General features: G+C 44.1%; 1 protein-coding gene across 4 annotated transcripts in view; it reads right to left on the bottom strand.

Moving 5' to 3' along the window:
• LOC110494246 (inositol 1,4,5-trisphosphate receptor type 1) overlaps positions 1-19,202 on the bottom strand; it is a 155,227-nt gene that overhangs the window by 26,113 nt on the left and 109,912 nt on the right. For 2 of the 4 annotated variants that reach the window (XM_036950331.1, XM_036950332.1), the window contains 11 exons: positions 17,463-17,507; positions 15,660-15,795; positions 13,147-13,334; positions 4,856-5,039; positions 4,412-4,665; positions 3,644-3,844; positions 3,223-3,333; positions 2,639-2,734; positions 2,387-2,530; positions 2,071-2,178; positions 1,512-1,704 (listed from right to left, as the gene is read on the bottom strand). In XM_036950331.1, the coding sequence (XP_036806226.1) occupies positions 1,512-1,704; positions 2,071-2,178; positions 2,387-2,530; positions 2,639-2,734; positions 3,223-3,333; positions 3,644-3,844; positions 4,412-4,665; positions 4,856-5,039; positions 13,147-13,334; positions 15,660-15,795; positions 17,463-17,507 (1,660 nt within the window). Of the gene's footprint in view, positions 1-1,511; positions 1,705-2,070; positions 2,179-2,386; positions 2,531-2,638; positions 2,735-3,222; positions 3,334-3,643; positions 3,845-4,411; positions 4,666-4,855; positions 5,040-13,146; positions 13,335-15,659; positions 15,796-17,462; positions 17,511-19,202 lie in introns of all 4 variants that reach the window. The other 2 variants (XM_036950330.1, XM_036950333.1) reach the window with 2 other exon arrangements.

Here is a 19,202-nt window from a genome sequence, read left to right as displayed (position 1 = left end):
TTTTGGACCTGAACGCTAAAACATTCAAGAGGTAAAGGTGCATACCCCGCCATACCATGAGACATCCATGTCTTCATCACTGGAAATGAAAAACGGATAAGATATACACTACCATTCAAAAGTTTGGGTCACTTAGAAATGTCCTTATTTTTGAAAGAAAAGCACATTTTTTGTCCATTAAAATAACAAAAAGTTGATCAGAAATACAGTGCAGACATTGTTAATGACTATTGTAGCTGGAAACGGCAGATTTTTTTACGGAATATCTACGTAGGTGTACAGAGGCCCATTATCAGCAACCATCACTCCTGTGTTCCAATCGTATGTTGTGTTAGCTAATCCAGGTTTATCATTTTAAAAGGCTAATTGTCCAATAGAAAACCCTTTTGCAATTATGTTAGCACAGCTGAAAACTGTTGTCCTGATTAAAGAAGCAATAAAACTGGCCTTCTTTAAATTAGTTGAGTATCTGGAGCATCAGCATTTGTGGGTTTGATCACAGACTCAAAATGGCCAGAAACAAAGACCTTTCTTCTGAAACTCACCAGTCTATTCTTGTTCTGAGAAATGAAGGCTATTCCATGTGAGACATTGCCAAGAAACTGAAGATATCGTACAACGCTGTGTACTACTCCCTTCACAGAACGGCACAAACCACACAGATGGTTGAGGTCCGTCCACATATCAGATAATTTTGACTTGAATGGGAATATTTGTTGTTTTAAATTATATGCTGTCAATCCTTCAAAAAGGAAACATATTGAAGTCTCATAGAAATATAGATATTAGAACAGACAGAATGAGGCCCTTTATCTACTTCTCCAGTATCAGATGAACTGGTGGATACCATTTTTATGTCTCTGTGTCCAGTATGAAGGAAGTTGGAGGTCGTTTTGCGAGCCAATGCTAACTAGCGTTAGCTGGAAGTCTATTGGTATCTGCTATCATGCTAGTTGATACCCATAGACTTCCAGTGGATAGCATAAAAATGGTATCCACGAGTTCATCTGACTCTGGGGATGTAGATAATGGGCCTGATTGCAAAAATCCCAAAGTATCCCTTTAAAGGTTTAAAACTTGAATTTTAAATGATATCAAACTCAACTGTTTATCTTTTCTAGTGTTGAAGACGTCTCATGGTATGGTGGGGAAAATGTGTCAACTTTGAGTCACTTTCTGACCACTTCTTCCATGGGCAAACATGTACGTAAAATGATGTTTAAATCAAAAGGGATGCTGTCAAAACGTGACTGAATTCAAATGGAATTACCCAAAAGTGAAACACTAACTTCTGTCAAAACAGTGAGAGGATGACACTGGCTCTCTTAATACTAGCCCTGCGACAGCTCCTCTGGGTCACATCATTAGATCACTAGGAATTACAGCAAAGTTTTGGCATAACTTCTTATTAAATGTTTTCTTTTGACTGCATATAGTTAAGGCAGTCACATTTCAGTGGAAGTAGAGTAATAGAAATGAGTCCTGAGAAGCCATTTGGAAGAGCTAGCTACCTCTTAGTTTCTTCTGCCAGTTCATCTCATTGAAGAGGTCCTCTGCGCTAAGGAAGAAGTCATTGATCTTGCTGCCCTGCTCGTCCCTCTCAGTGGTGTAGTACACCCTCAGTTTGGACTCACAGGTCAGGAACTCACAGATGTTGGGCACAGGGAACACTATCTCCTCCATGGTTCGGTCATGACGCACAATCTGAGAGGAGGACACACACAGGAACACACTCAGTCAATGTCAGCTGTATGGGTGTGGAGTGGACCAGCCACCTAGTCCCTGGTTGGAGAGCACTCATGTGGCTGGACAGAGGAATTTAGCTCCAGGCTTTTGAGTATTTCCATTAAACCACATCAGATTAAGAGGAACTGAAATCCCTCTATGGCAGTTTCCCCAATGCTGGTCCTGGAGACCCAAAGGGGTGCATATTTTGTTTTTTGCCCTAGCACTAACAGGACCAGTATTATGAAACACTTCCCTATGGCAAAAACATTTTTTCTTTGTCAATGACAGTTAAAGATATCCAATTAATACACTGTGTGAGTGTGTTTGACTGGTGTCACTGACCTCTATCTGAGCAGTGTGTTTGGCGTAGAACTCCAGAGCCTCGTCTCCCTCTCCGTTGGTCCCTCCTGGTTTCAGCATCACCTGCAGCTCCTTGTTGTGGCGTGCCAACTACAGTGGTCGAAGTCAAGTAAGGGGTCAAATTACTCATGAGGTGTATAGCAGTCAAAACTGCATCTGACTGTTGTGTGATAGCCTCAAATGGTTGGGTCCAATAGTTGAATGTAATATCAATCAATTGTGGATCAAATGGTTGGTTATTCAAAAAACTATGTGCTTCTAAATGTGTCATTATGGTAAACTAGGCCCTGTCCTCTACCTGGTGGGCCAAGATGTAGATGTTGTGGCCCACGTTCCTGGGGGAGGCAGCATCATGCTCCTCCTCCTCCCCGCTGTCGTCATCCTCTTCGGGATCCTCAAACTCCACCTCTCCCTGCAGGTAGGCCTTCTTGATCACATCCACCTGAGGATCTCACCACCACCCAGACAACCATTACCTTCATCGCCCTATACCTGTGTGAGGAGACTTATGGGTGCAATTTTGATTTTTGGTGGGGGAAAACGGGCTCACCAGCTCCTTAGGTCTCATGTTGTACAGGATTCTCTCAGCATTCTCACTGTCATGGCGACTCTCCATGATAGCCAACAACAATTTAGAGGCATTGTTCTGAGAGAGAGAGAGACACTTTAAAAAAACTTTTGTCTTTAATAAGACATCCTCATTACACTAAAAACACTACAGAGAGAGAAAGAGAGAAATAACTGAGATAATGGTTTGTTATCATGTAAAAGTTATGTCATAGTCATGAGATACGTATAAAGTTGAAGATCAAATCTTTCTAAGCCGTTTCTGTTCCTCCTTCCAAAGAAAACAGGCAGAATCCACAAGGCTTAGAGGGAAAATGCAATCTGCAGATATTTGGTTTGGCACCAAAGGAGCTAGCTTAGGAGAGATTCATGAGTTGTCTAGGTTTCAAAAGCAGCAGCACACTGTTTGTGAAGTTCCACTCCGGGATAGAGTATCTACTAGAGTAGGGAGTAAAGTAGCTTTACTACTAGGTCCAGTGTGGAGACCCAGCCTATGTCCAAAATGGCACCCTATTCCCCATATAGCGCACTACTTGTGACCAAAACCCTTTGAGAGGGAGGCCTCACCTTGAGTTCCAGCACCAGGTCCATCCTCTTCTTCCCCAGTGGGTTGATGTCATTCAGGATCAGGGCGATGATGATGTCAATGCCATTGGACTCATGGGTGGCGATGCAGTTCTGCAAGGAAACAATAAAAGTCCATTTTATGAACGCGCTGCATAGACTACACTAGGTCACTAATTATCCATGTCAGGGCCCTCTCAACCTATCCATAGACAGTATTAGTAGTATGGATGACAATAGAAGTGGACCCAGGATAGGAGTCCATAACTGCTTCATATGGTATGCATATGTGCTTGTAGCTAGTTCTTACTGGATGGGCCCACTGTATCTGTTTGTAGTTCTAATGACAAAATGACAAAGGCCCACAGTTAGTTGGTTCTAATGACAAGAGCCCATAAATAGCTGTGGTTCTAAAGGCCAGTACCTGGTTCTCGTGGCAGGGTCCTTGGCAGTACTCGGTCAGGCTCTCCACTGTCTGATTGATGAGAGCCACGTTCTTCTCATTGATGTAGAGGCCCAGTAGACCCAGGCCTCCTGTGGTGCTGCCACAGATACAGTCCAGGAACTGCAGTGTCTCACACACCAGATTATAGTTGTTCTTATTGTTCTGACACCGCAGAAAGTTCTGGAGAGGGACCAAGGGAGGGTAAGAATACAGCGGTTTGCACATTTTATACATAACATTTTTTATTTCATTCAGAAAAAATTACATTACGTATTGAAAGGCAAATGTGCATTGAAAGTGTGACTCTGAACTAAATAACATTCCAGTTAACATCAAAATGAGGACAGGATGACCCTGACTCCTTAAAACACAGAGAATATCTATCCATGAGTCACTGGGTAATCAGCGTGTTGAGCTAACAGTTAGATTGGAGCCGTGACCACCAGGCCTCCATTAGTGAATAGAACCATCGATCTCATGACTCCCATATCATGTACTGACTACGCACTTCATGTTCATTCACAGCCATATTAAATGGCTCATAGAACACAACGCAGAAAGTCCTAACATTTACATTTTGGTCATTTAGTAGACATTCTTATCCAGAGCGACTTACACAATCGACCACTGCGAACTAAAGACATAGCGGTGAACTTCATAACTATTGCCATAGAACATGACTTGTCCTGCTAAGAGGCTAGCTGTGAGGGCTAGCTCCCCTGATGTTGGGCTGGCTGAATAACTGACCTGCAGGTCTCGGTTGTGGTTCTCACAGAGCAGCTGGAGGAAGCGCAGGATAGGCTGCATGATGACAATGATGAAGCTCATCTCTCCATCTTCCTGGCTCTTGTCCCCGGTGCTGGGCGTGCCGTCTGCCGCCGAGAAGTGGTCCTCTGGGTCAGCCTCACGGCGGTACGAGTTGAAGGCTTTCTTAGTGGCCGACGATGCCTCCAGCAGCTGCTCTCTCGCTTCCTCTGTCACCACCACCGCTGAGTCTTTGGCTGCAGAGACACAGGGAGGACAGAGGAACCAAACTAGGTACTGGGGATAAAATTAAGACTTCTTTGTGGCAGCTAGAATTTATTGCTAAAGTGTTCAGAGAAAAACAAACCTTAGATCAGTGTCTAGGGGTAACTTCATCCTACTCTCTTAAAATGCAATAACTGACAATAAAAGAAGTTGACCTCTGACCTTTCTTGCGGATGGGCACTTCCTTGTCGGGGGCGTCGTCGTCCCTCTTTCTGTTGCCGAGGTCGCTGGTGTTGACTGTCACAGTGGCTTTGATCTCCAGCTGGGCCAGCTTCATCCGGTCGTAGAATACCCGGAAAAACTTCTCAGACTTCTTGTCCTCCGTCAGACGGCAGAAGAAGGAACGCTAGTACAAAGGAAGCCAAGTAAAGGTACTGGGAAGTAACGTAACCTTTTGTTGTAAATAACAAGGAAGGAACGTTCATTTCCGTCATGCGAATGCTTGTGTATTGTTGTGTGTAGCCTTCTTCACCAAATTGAGTACACTAGGCGTTATTGTTGATGGCTCAGTTGGTTACTTGCAGCATATAGTGTTTGCAATACCACAGTTCTGGGTTCGATTCCTGCATGACAACAATACATGTGATAACTAAGACAGCTTTGGATAAAAGCATCTGCTAAATGTCCCTTTCGCTAAACAAAGGTTCAGGTAATTCAAATTGATCAAAATAAGACAGGTCTGCACTACTGTGTATACAGTACCACCAAGTACATATCATAAACGTATAGACTTTCTGCTACAAGGGCAATTCTGGTAATGTATGTAGTTACTGTAACACTGAATATTACCATGGAGATGACCTAAAGTCGCCTATTTAGACAACTTGTTTGATTCGGGCAACCCAAATTTGTCTGTCACACTGCCAAATGGTGAAGTGGGGTATTTGACCAAGAAGGAGAGTGATGGAGTGCTGCATCAGATGACCTGGCCTCCACAATCACCCGTCCTCAACCCAATTGAGATGGTTAGGGATGAGTTGGACCGCAGAGTGAAGGATAAGCAGCCAACAAGTGCTCAGCATATGTGGGAACTCCTTCAAGAGTGTGTCAATGAAATTCTTACACAGGGACACTAATTTAATCTTAAATTAATCAGTTGTCTTATATACGGCTATACACAGACAAGTTATATTTGCATGATGTTTCATTCATGTGACAGACCAATCAGTATTCATAACATGTGACTGAGCAATATCTCACCAGGTTTCTTCTCTCTAAACTGAGACCTTGAAACTAAGATATATTTTGTTTGTTCTGAAAACAAGGTCTGGGTGTGCTGACAAATTGCAACTACTGATAGTGAGGATTTGTACAGTCAGCCACTTGCAAACACATATTTGTTTATAGAACAGTACATGAATAGAACACAGAAATTAGTTATAAGGAAAGAACAAACATGAAAAAGTTTTGGAAAAGCATTCCAGGTGAAGCTGGTTGAGAGAATGCCAAGAGTGTGCACAAAGCTGTCATATAGACAATATTTATATTTGAAGAATCTCAAATATATTTTGATTTGTTTAAAACAAAGGGTTATTACAGGATTCTATATGTATTATTTCATAGTTGTGATGTCTTCACTATGAGTAGGTATGTCCAAACTTTTGAGTTTAGTCAAATATTATATGTTCAGGCTTTTTGCGGTCATTCTGTAGTCTACAAATTATTTGTAATGATGTTCCGGCCCTCCGACCATCCGCTCAAGAAAAAGTTGTCCCACGGCTAAAACTAGCTGATAAATCCCTGGTCTGACAACATCGTGTTTCAAGATGGGACTTCTCTTTCTTTCTTTCTTTCTTTCTTTTTCTTTCTTTTTCTTTCTCACTCTTGTCTCGATCTCTGTGTGCCCCATGCATGCAAAACACCATTACACCATGACCACAGTCAGCCTCAGCAAACACAAAAGAAGGGAAGGAAAAAACCCTGTTAAGGCTTTGACTGTGCCATCAAGATACTACCCTTTCTGAACTGCCTGTCATCTAAAGCTGTGGAAGACCATTGCCAAAACACTGCCAGATCCATACAGATATTTGGTTAAATTGTTTATTTATTCTGTTTTTAAAGCGACAGATTCTTCTTGTAATGAATATTGCAATATAAAATAAATGGATTATTATTATTATTATCTCATGTGGTTACAGAACCTCAGTGGAGAGACCACAGTTTGGACTTGGACTCTTTATTCTGTGGGGGTCATATTCAAGCTAAATGGGAGCACATTCTAACCCCTGACTGCAATGAGATCTGTGCTGTCCTATTTCCCTGGAGCGGGGGGGGGGGGGGGGGGGGGGGGTTGGTAAGAGCTGTTATCTGGTCACAGTCTACTTGGAGGGAGAGGAGGAGAGACTCTGACCCAGTGGCAGAACATGCCCAATGCTCAGGGTGAATATGACACGAGAGGGAGAAGCCTACCCTACTTACACAGATAGAGGGAGGATGGGAGGAAAGAAGGAGAGAGGAAGGGAATAAGGGAGCAGAAAAGAGTTAAGAAAAGGGGCGAGATTAACAAAAGATTAAATGAGAAAGGGAAATGGAGTAAGAGAGGTAGGGAGAAATGGGGACGGAGTGAACGAGTGGTTGAGGAAGGGGGGGTAATGTTATCAGAGTTGGTATCTAGGCTAGCTCTAAAAAGCTTGTTGCATAACTTGCTTTTTTTCTAGGTTAGGTGTGAAGTCTTAAACTGGGGTAGTGGTTGTGTGCTTTAGGGCTGGTTTAGGCGTGTGTGTGTGTGTGTGTGTGTGTGTATGTGTGTATGCGTGCGTGCGTGTTGACATGCAAGGTTGAAAAACAAATAATTTGTAGTTTAAACAAAATGGACAAACTCCATTTTATGTCATATTTAAAAAGAGAGATGTGTATGGAACGCTTGCTGGCATGAGGGCGTTCAGTAACACAATGTTAGACATGTGAAATGAATGAAACATGCCACTCCTCCTGGATAAAGAGCCCTGAGTTTGCTTACCTTAATTCTCTGAATACAAGGGAGTCTCATACTACAGGAGATAGCTAAGTGAACCCACTGACACACCATACTGTACACAAGCACACACAGAGAATGTGGAATCCTACAACAATGCACACACACAGTCGTGGAGTAATCTGCAGCATTAATAAACTCCGCTTAAAAGCTTGGGCAAAATATGTTACAATGTTGCTCACATACATTGTCATAAGTCACAGAAATAATGTCTTCTCAAATATGTAGGTCACAACGAATCAGTGTGGTTGTAAAGATAGCATTTTCCAAGTATCCAAGGCAACATTTAATGGGATAGTACCTTGCTCACTTACTATCAAAAAGTATATCTGTAGTTTAGTGAAACTGATAACATACTAGTGTCTAGCCAGCAGTCTTTCCTCATTATCAAAGGATTATGCAGTCTGAATAAAAACAGTATTATGTTGTGTCATCAGGTATTCCAATGACAGATCTGCCCAGCTTAAACCCAAAATCAGTGACTTCTCCCTACACCTTCCTCTACTACAAATCAACAATGACATCATTGTGTACTTATGCCTCCTGGGCAGCAGACTCCAAATCCCCCAGGCCCCACCCACTCCTGCCCCCACCACTGTGCACCAGACCACTCGCACGTACACCCTCTGCCACCAGTCAGGGTGAAGGGGTGTGGGATGGAGGAGAGTAGGGGTGGTGGTGCGGGGAGAGTGTGCGTGCTATCCAGCAAGATCCAGTGCAATAAATAACTTGATGACAGAGTGGATAGTGCAGAGGCAGAGAGGGGGGATTAACTGAACCTCACAACCTGGCAACCCACAGAAGTGTGTGTGTGTGTGTGGGGGGGTGGGGGGGGGGTTGGATTGTTCATACCTGTCTCTCTCCACGTTCATCTCTCCCAGAGACCGTTAAAAAATACCTCTCCTTCCCATCTCTCTTTCTCGCACAGGCGTGGGTGGGACATTGGGTCCTGAGGAGGGGGTGAGGGAGGAGGGGGGGTAGGCTTCACCGGTGGGGCCTTGGCCAGGATAACACACACAGCGATTACACTGATCCTAGCGGAGACAAGAGCTCTTCACAGCCCCCCTACTCCTCCCCTCCTGCCTCTAACCCTGGATAGCTTACATAACACACACACCGGTCTAAGGAATTGCATCTCAGTTGGGAGATGCAGGAGTCCCGTAGGGCGGTACACAATTGCCCCGCCGTCGTCCGGGTTTGGCCGGGGTAGGCTGTCATTGTAAATAAGAATTTGTTCTTAACTGACTTGCCTAGTTAAATAAAAGGTTAAATAAATAAATAAAAATGTATTGAAATGTTGGTCAGCTGTCTCCATCAAAACAGACCAGCTTTGAAGGACAGTGTGAAATGTTCTGTGTCACGCATACGCAAACGCTCTCAAACTACATTTCTCTTATATAATAACCCCATTCATTCTCCACTCTTTTGTTAACATGCTTCCTCTCACTAGGGCATCCCCATCTATGAGCAAATGGGACTCAAAGTTGGTGGTGTTGCCATACATAACAGGCCTGGTGGAATTTGGGCATCTGGGTCGAGTTACATTGGTTTTGGTGGAGTTTTCTGAGGTAATGTTCACGCTACAATTTGGTTGTGATGGATCTCACTCACTCAGAGGCTTAGACCCTTTCGAAGAGCTGAGTTGATCTGAGCTCTTCTAAATCCTAGAGGGTCCTAAAGGGTCTCCCTCACCACAATCTGCTGGGATTCAAAACAAAGTTTGCATTGTGTGTGATTGCATTGTATGCATCACACACTGTACACATTTGTTGTTGCCGAACCATGCACTTTGCAACAACATGATGGTAGAAGTAATATGGTCTTTATTTCTTCTGCATTTCAGCGTGGTCAAAACATCCCCCTATTATTAGAAGACATTAGTAGAATAGAGAGATATAGTGTTCCTACAAGTACATTGTTTTGGCAGGAGTATTAAAAAGACATCTGTGTTTAGACCGGACGCTCGACAGATTGATGTTGAGGATGTTAAGACAGACATGGTGGTGGAGGAGTAGAAAATGGAGTGATGGTGAGGAGGAGGGCAGAGGAGAGAGAGAGAGAGAGAGAGAGAGAGAGAGAGAGAGAGAGAGAGGGAGAGAGGGAGAGAGAGAGGGGGAAGTGAGGGATGGGGAGTCTCAGGGGCCCCCTGGAGTGTTGGGTAAACAGAGAGACTGTCTGTAACCATGGAGACTAGCCCCAAGCGGAATGAGATTTAGGCGTGGCAGGGCGAGGCGGGGGCTCTGAAAAACAAGGTCACAGCGCTTTCCCTTCTCTCCTTCCGTTCCGCCACTTGGCATCAACAAAGGGATGTTATATAACAGCTATTTATAACAGCGCTCCCTCTCGTTCCCACTCTCTCTCTCTCTCTCCCTAATTCACGTCAGGCAGCGCCACACATAGACTAACTGGAATTGCAGCTCTCCTCCGCGTCTCTCTTCCTTTTGCCTTCTCTCTCCACTGAATCATTTTCTTCACTTACAGCCTTTTGTCCTCTCTTACCCAAAACGAGCCTCTTGTTTCCTTCTTCCTGCTATCCTCTTCTCTGAACTCTTGTCTTATCTCTTCCCTGTTCCTTCATCTTCTACTCTTCTTCCTTATCCTCTGTCCTCTCTGTCACTCTGACCCTCCCCTGACAATGGAAGTTTGAACAAAATCACAGACTAGACAGAATAGAATAGGACAGATGACCTTGTGTCTTGTCAATCATCTTACACAGTAACTCAGGACTAAAACCCAGAGAGGAACCTCACCATCCCTAACTTACTAACTTCCTTCTTTACATATTAGCACAAAGAAGCCTTTACTGGTGTGGCATTGGTTCTTCAGTGTGCAGTCAGTCTATGGATGCCTCCTGGAAGGCAAACGAGCAGCATGACTTCTGGTTTCACGTCAGGTGCCCAACCACTGCTGAAATGTCACATCACAACACAATAACCACGCACACACACAAAACCTTTCCCTCCCTTTGTCCCAACAGTAGCTGTCACAGGAAGGAAGAGTGTGGCAGGCAGGAACAATCTAATGTTTTTATTCATTTTATGTAACCTTTAACTAGCCAAGTCAGTTAAGAACAAATTCTCAATGACGGCCTACCTCGGCCAAACCCTAACGACGCTGGGCCAATTGTGCACCACCCTATGGGACTCCCGATCACGGCAGGTTGTGATACAGCCTGGAATCGAACCAGGGTATGTAGTGACGCCTCTAGCACCGAGGCCTCTAGCGCTGAGATGCTGTGCCACTCGGGAGCCCCTGACATGGATTGTTCTTGGCTAACTTTCTTTTCTTTGTATAAAGACAGTTGCTCAGTCACTCCTGGCCTGCCTAGAAGCTGGCAGGAGAGTGAATAAGTAAGGAGTTTGAGCATGAGTGAGGGAGTGGGTGAGTGAATACATGGTCAGGTTTATTTCTGTATGGTATGTAGATCAGGGGGTAATGGTAAACCGTGTGAGTGCCATCTCAGGCTTCCATCCAGAAGAGTTGTCAAATCAAAATCAGATTCTATTGGTCACATACACGTGTTTAGCAGATGTTATTGTGGGTGTAGTGAAAAGCTCATCTGGGATAGACCCGTCAACACAGATAAGAAACCTCAGAGTGGATCCCTACTTAAAAAGATACATTGAAAACGAGGAGTGCTAGTACACCAACAAACATGCACATTGCTATTAGTTTGTGTTTCATAGAAATAATATGAGGTCAGGACTCCAGCAAATTAATAAAAAATAAAAAAAAACATTACTATTTGTATAGTCTTAATATTCTTTGAGAGACAAATCCACTTTTCATCATAATTAAATAAATATATCTTCAAAGACCAGGGTTAAGAAGATTATTATCCAGCTCATCAGTATGACAAGTGAACCTGGAGGTTTCTAGAAAGACCTATTCTAGTGTGTCCTCAGGTTTCATAATCTACTGGGAGACAGAACAGTCCAAACACCACAGAGGACAACTGCAGAGACGTCAAGTGGTTATTTGTAGAGGTGACAGTTGGTGATCATCTGGAGAAGTATCCGGGTCAGAAAGCAAATTATCTAGCCTAGCAAGCTGGTTTACATTCATGAAATGCTACAGTATGTTAAGTCATGAAGTACTTAAGAGAAAATGTCTCCCCTTTTTAGCATTAAATGCTAATACTTCAGTATTTCCCCCTCTAAATTTCAGTGTTTCAGAACAAAATAACTATGTAATAAAGAGCGGCAGTTTATTTCCAGTGCCCCCCCCCCCACCCCACCCCTACCCCCACCCCCCCTCTCTCTCCCTACTGCCCCACTTCCAGAGGCCCAGCATGACCGAGTCTGGGTCGAGAAAGAAAGAGAGGGAGGGAAAGAGAGAAAGAGGGAGGGCTGGAATGTTTTTAAGCCCCAGACATTCCTCATTGTTCATTCACACAGGCCTTATGTAATGCTGGTCACGTGATACTCCGTGCTCTCTCTGCAGCAGCCACGCTAACAGGCAGGGAGGGAGGCAAAGAGGGATACAGGCAGACAGGCTGCAGCCGTGGGAAGTCAGGACATTATCTCTGCTAGAGTGGCTTCCTCCCTCCTAATCTGATTACGCAAGTTGCCCCTGCTTACGCAAGCACAGGCAGGCAGAGACAGACAGACAACACAGACAGATTGATAGCAAACATAAATGCAGCGGGCTTGTGCACACATTTATATGCACACACACGTATCTAAATGTCTCCTATGTTTGCAGAGAAGTATCATATTTCTCCATTGTAAACAATTCAGAGGGCTTTATGGAGTAGGTGTCATGTGCCTCACAGTTTCAGTTCAATCATTCCCCTTGGCCTCAAGAGACTGTTTAAAGTTGACAGTAAACTTGGTCTTTATCGTGTGCTCAGCTCTGTCAGGAGAAGTAGAGCAGTGTTGTGGGGCATGCTGAGTCACTCTCTTCTATAATAATAATAATTTTGGGGGTGTTTATATTTGTCCTGTTACAAGTGTGTAATGGAAATGTGTTTCTTGCATATTCCAACTCCCCTGAGCGACCTGCAGGAAGTGGGGTCACAGCCAGGGTCACCATTGTACAGAGCCCCTAGAGCAATTAGGGCTAAGTGTGTTGCTCAAGGGCACAGCGACAGATTTTTCACCTTATCAGCTCAGGTTTTCAAATAAGCAACCATTTGGTTACTGGCCCAACGCTCAAACCTTGAGGCTACCTGCCACCCCTTCTAAGGCAGCAGGGAGGGGTGTGGACTAATGCAAAATGGTTGCCTTGTACAGGGTCAGAGCAGGCCAGTACCTGGATAGACCCTGGTACTGTCCCTATCCAAGGACTTATCTTTTTCTCTTTTTTTCCCCTCATCTATGAAGTGTGTTGGATGTTTGGACCAATGATGTATGTTGTTTATAGTAGTGAAATGCACTTTAAATAATGTTTGGTTTGATTTATCATTCAGGTATTTATTAGGCTTCAGTCATTCCTGACAAACCCACATCCTTATGATTGGCAGCTGACTCTGACTCACTTGGATGGTGGTGTTCCCACCCTCCAGCAAGGCGATGGCCAATAGGATGCTCTCCTGAAAGACACGGTCACTGGTGGTGTTCATGATGAGGTCGATGACCAGGTCGGAGGCGCCCTCCTTGTCCAGGTGACACTGCACCTCTGCCAGGCTCATCTCCCCTCGACTCAGGGCTCCCGGACCACCTAGACCTGAAGGGAGGGACAGGGGTGGAGGGTCAGGATTATGAATGTGGTTTTCCCTGATCTACTGATTTATAAGGATAAGGAGAGGTTTCAAATCTTATATCTAACATCTTACTACCACAGTCATCTATAGATACCTCTAAATTACTCATTCACAATGGAATGTCTGGCGAAATATGAGTGCAAAATAGGGAAGTGCAGTCGCCTACATCCAGGCAGTCGCCTACATCCAGGCAGTCGCCTACATCCAGGCAGTCGCCTACATCCAGGCAGTCGCCTACATCCAGGCAGTCGCCTACATCCAGGCAGTCGCCTACATCCAGGCAGTCGCCTACATCCAGGCAGTCGCCTACATCCAGGCAGTCGCCTACATGTATATTTCATTGTGAAACCTTTACATACTAATTTACAATGTAATTGCATATATAATTAGAAAGCAAATTCAAGTTTTATTCAAATAATGATGTTTTAATTTCATAAGAAAACATCAAGAGGGGCTACTATGCTTCTTATGAGCGATTAACACCAGTATCAATGACAACACCCATGGCAGCCATTAGTAGTGGCACACACCCACGGCACTCACACACACACGGCACACACACACGGCACACACACACACACACACACACGCAAACACACTCGCTGCACACACACACACACACACACTCGCTGCACACACACACACACACACACCCGCTGCACTCACACACATGCAAACACACCCGCTGCACTCACACACAGGCAAACACACTGCACTCACACACATGCAAACACACTACACTCACACACTGACACACATGCAAACACACTGCACTCACACATGCAAACACACTGCACTCACACACATGCAAACACAATGCAATCACACACTGACACACATGCAAACACACTGCACTCACACATGCAAACACACTGCACTCACACACATGCAAACACACTGCAATCACACACCCACACACATGCAAACACACTGCAATCACACACTGACACACATGAAAACACACTGCACTCACACATGCAAACACACTGCACTCACACACATGCAAACACAATCACACACTGACACACATGCAAACACACTGCACTCACACATGCAAACACACTGCACTCACACACATGCAAACACATTGCACTCCCCCCCCCACACACACACACATTAATAAGGCTTGGGGGGGGACCCAAGATCTAGGCTTATTACTCATTCCCATAAGAGGCATAGTGTTGTAACAGCACTTACATATTACATTGATTGACATGAACATGGGCACTAAAAAATGCTTTAACTGGGTAATATGACATCATTCCATATGCGTGTACAGCTGCCACCATGTTAAGTGTGATACACTTCTGCATCCTGGTGATGCTCTTAATACTACATAGAAATAAGCTACACTCTTATCATGGTTTATTCAACAGGCCTCATTCCCCAAAAAGCCAGAGTAGTTCTCCTCAACTGAGCTGTATGAGAAAAGCTGTGTGAAGAGATAAATTGCCTCAATATTTTGGTCATATCAATCACACAGTGACCTGCTCATCATGAGGAAATAACAGTGTTGTGCTCAGTCACAGGGCTGGACTAGAGCTAGACATCTCTACAGCTCAGCAGTAAAGAATTATGTGTGTGTGTGTGTATAGAGATAACCAGGAGGCCTATATAACAGAGAGATAATGAACAGGTCTGTTTGAGAAACCTTGACATGCATACAGAACAATATCAACTTCCCTGTCCACCATGCACAGACTTTCACCTCTCAAAGTTGTGCTATCTGCATGACTAATAAAGATAAATAAAGATACTTTTCTTTGGAATCGGGCAGAGGTCCAGAGTTCAGAATTAGGTCAAAAGAATATGCAACGTTGCCATGCTTGGTTTGTGTGTGCACTAGAAACTCTTGCTTTTTAATTATTATTATTTATTTTTTTACATTTTAGGTTCCTTTTGTTCATTTGTATCTGGCAAATTACTCATACAACAGATTGTGACAACTTACATAAAAAATGTACAAAACAAGCTAATTTGATTGTGGGGTGATTTATGCAACATGCGATAAAAATGACCTGAGAGTTAACCTTTTCGTCCAAAACAATGGACAGACAGACCGAGAGACGGAATAGGACAGGCGGAGAAGAGGACAGACAGAGAAGATGGGGAGACAGAGAGAAAGACAGACAGAGAGACAAAGAAGAGGACAGGGAGACAGAGAAGAGGATAGACAGAGACAGACAGAGAAGAGGACAGACAAACAGAGAAGAGGATAGACAGGGGAGATGACAGATAGAGATACTATATACTAGATATAGGGAATCTTCTCAGAGAGATGCTCTCACCTGATTGGCTCTTGCTGGGCCCTACTGGAACCAGGGTTCCGTTGCTGAAGGCAGTCAGGCTGTCCCTCCGCCCACCACTCCTACTATGGAAGTTGCCATAGTAACGGTTCACCAGAATCTGCCTCAACGCCTCACCCTACAGAGAGAAGAAAACGGAGGTGTATTAGTGTGATGGTGTAAGAGAGGAGACTTGAGAGGGAGTTTATTATACAGTGTACATTATGAGCACCATATATGCATCATCATGCCAGTGAGGCCCAGTTGAATTGATTAAAGTGGTTTGAAGAGGGAAGGGACATATGGCAACTTCCCAGGATCAGGCCAAGCCAATCCAAATAAACATTGTGTGCATGAACTGAACTGCTCTAAGTTACCCACATAGTCCTGCAAGGATGAAGATTAGAGTTCAGATGGCACGTTTGTTTTGGTTGGAATAGGGTTCTGAAAACACCAGGGTTATGGGTTTGATATCAGCATGGGCTCCCTACGCCGCTGTAGATAAAGCATCAGCAGATGCTACACTAGGTCAAGCTAGGTCCCAAACTCCCAAAGCAGGACGCAGGCTCACTTTTAGCAGGGATAGAGATATAACAAGCTTGATGACTTATTTTTACCTGTGTTATTGAGTGTTTATTCAATATGTGAATGAGAATGTTGGGAGAGTAATAACAATATGGACATTTAGCAAAATGTCCATATTGTTATTACTCTCCCAACATTCTCATTCACATATTGAATAAACACTCAATAACACAGGTAAAAATAAGTCATCAAGCTTGTTATATCTCTATCCCTGCTAAAAGTGAGCCTGCGTCCTGCTTTGGGAGTTTGGGACCTAGCTTTTTTCAGACAGGCCTGCCCTCCCAAGACGTAGCAAAGATGACTCATCCAGCCACCAATGGGAGTCTGCACGACTCTGCCATTGCCACGGCAACTGCAGCGCACACGTTACCTGACAGACCTCCCATGAGGGGAACTGAGGGAAAAGAGTGAGAGGTGGTAGAGTGTGTGTGTGTGCGCGTGTGTTACAGTCAGCCGTGGGTGTGCATTTGAGAATGAGAGCGACATTACATAAAGCCTGCTACCATGGTAATGCTCCAGCTAACAGAGATGGGCTAACCCACGCAGTACGGAGAACAGAGCCTTATCTGTCATCGGCAGGGGGCAGATAAATGGACATTGTTTGGGCATTGTGTGAAACAAACGACACAATCACACATCGAGAGCCAAACATCCAATCACGCTCCACATCTTTGTCTTCCACTCCCCATTTCCTTCGAGACAACAAGTGTGTGGAGGTGGGAAGGAAGCATATGTTGTGTGAGTTGGTCCATCTGTGTTCGATTGCAGTACCCAGTTTGTGTTAGAGACAAACTGACTGCTAAGAGAATGTCACTGAAATACAGGCTTCACTCGTGCTCATCCTTTCCACACACACAGACACACTAAGCCAGCCGTGATTATATGGAGGACGCCAAGTCAGCTAACCACAACTGTAGGGTAAGGGCTGCAGTGGAGTTCATAATCTGTTGAGTTCAGTGATGGGTTAAGGGTTCAGGCTAGGGTGAAAGCCTAGCAATCTCTACGGTTGGTCTTGATCATGTGTGTGAGCTTCTGTTATGTTAGAGTTACGTTCAGGACTAGGGGTTTATCTTGGTCATGTTATGTCCCTGGCCACTAGTACCTACCCTTTTCTGATGTTATGCTCATGTTCATGTTAGGATCCTCCAGTAGTTTATTAAGGTGAAATTGGGGTTAAGGGTTTATGGTTGTGCTCATGTTACAGTCAGGATTAGTACCTACCCTCCTCTGGTCATCCAGTATTTTCTGTGGCTGGTTGAGATCCAGCTGCTGGTGCAGTGAGGTGGGTTAGCACAGCACAGCGGGCCAACAGAAACAAACACAGGGTTATTCCTCATGCAGCATTGGTAAGGCCAACATACACAGACACAGGGTTAATAACAGATTATTAATAATTCTATAAATTATTGACTTGCAAATAGGCAGCTATAGGGTTGTGCCATGCCATTGACTGGTTAGAGCGGGGTGGTGTGAAGGTTATGGAGGGGTCAAAGCAAAGGGAGGGGTCAGCAACGGTGATGATGACTATCAATCAGGAAGTAAAGGGAGGGTGGAGAGAATCAACAGTTCACTCTCTGGAACCACAGCATATAACGAACTGCAGACCAATGTTGCAGTCAGCAAAGTACAATACTACTGTACATATGACAGCACAAATAAAAGTAATCCATGATTCTCTTCTCTTTCATGTGTATCCTTGGCCTTTTGGAGAGGTGCGGCCACATAGTGGGATGTACAGGATACCTGTTAGCTAGCTACAACTGTTTGGAGTCAGATCACGCTCCCATGCAATCATGTTAATTACATAAGATGCAGATACACTAGAAGGGGAGGTGTGGATGGGGAAAGGGTGGAGGGGAGAGAGAGAGGGATGGAGTTACATAATGGAGCTCAGTGACACACAGGAGCTTAGAAAACCCATCTGTCACCATAACAAGAGAGCGAGAATAACATCACAAATCACAACACAGGGCTCTGCCAGCACAACCATGCCCCCCTGAAACAAGGAAGGAGGGAATAAAGGGTGGCTGAGGGCAGGCCTATAACTGGCTACATTAACCTGTTGAGTGTAGGGGGCAGTATTTTGATGTTTGGATGAAAAACGTACCCAAATTAAACTGCCTATTTCTCAGACTCAGAAGCTAGAATATCTATATAATTGTCAGATTAGGATAGAAAACACTCTAAAGTTTCCAAAACTGTCAAAATATTGTCTGTGAGTATAACAGAACTGATATTGCAGGCGAAAACCTGAGGAAAATCCAACTAGGAAGTGCCTCTTATTTTGAAAGCTCCCTGTTCCATTGCATGCCTTCCCTCCATTTAAAGGGATATCAACCAGATTCCTTTCCCTACGGCTTCCACATGATGTGAACAGTCTTTAGACATAGTTTCAGGCTTTTATTCTGAAAAAATGTGCGAGAATGATCACATCGCGTCAGTGGATGGCTGGGTGCCAGCAGAGTTTTGCATGCGCAACAGCTTGGAGCAGACATTTTCTCTCTCTCCTATTGAAAAAGCTACGGTCCGGTTGAAATATTATTGATTATTTATTGTAAAAACAACCTCAGGATTGATTATAAAAAACGTTTGACATGTTTCTACGAACTTTACGGATACTATTTGGAATTTGCGTCTGCCCCGTTGTGACCGCTCGAGCCTGTGGATTTCTAAACAAAACGCGCCAAACAAATGGAGGTATTTTGGAAATAAAAATAATCTTTATGGAACAAAAGGAATGTTTATTGTGTAACTGGGAGTCTCGTGAGTGCAAACATCTGAAGATCATCAAGGTAAGCGATTCATTTTATTTCTTTTCTGACTTTCGTGACAAATCTACTTTGCTGCTAGCTGTTTGTAATGTTTTGTCTGCTGAGAGAGATGTCCTAACATAAACGCTTGGTTTGCTTTAGCTGTAAAGCTTTTTTGAAATCTGACACGTCCGGTGGATTAACAACAAGC

The sequence above is a fragment of the Oncorhynchus mykiss genome, chromosome 17, assembly GCF_013265735.2.
Source record: "Oncorhynchus mykiss isolate Arlee chromosome 17, USDA_OmykA_1.1, whole genome shotgun sequence".
NCBI classification, from domain to species: domain Eukaryota; kingdom Metazoa; phylum Chordata; class Actinopteri; order Salmoniformes; family Salmonidae; genus Oncorhynchus; species Oncorhynchus mykiss.
The sequence above is the reverse complement of the archived record's forward strand: the minus strand, read 5'-3'. Positions and strand labels throughout refer to the sequence as shown.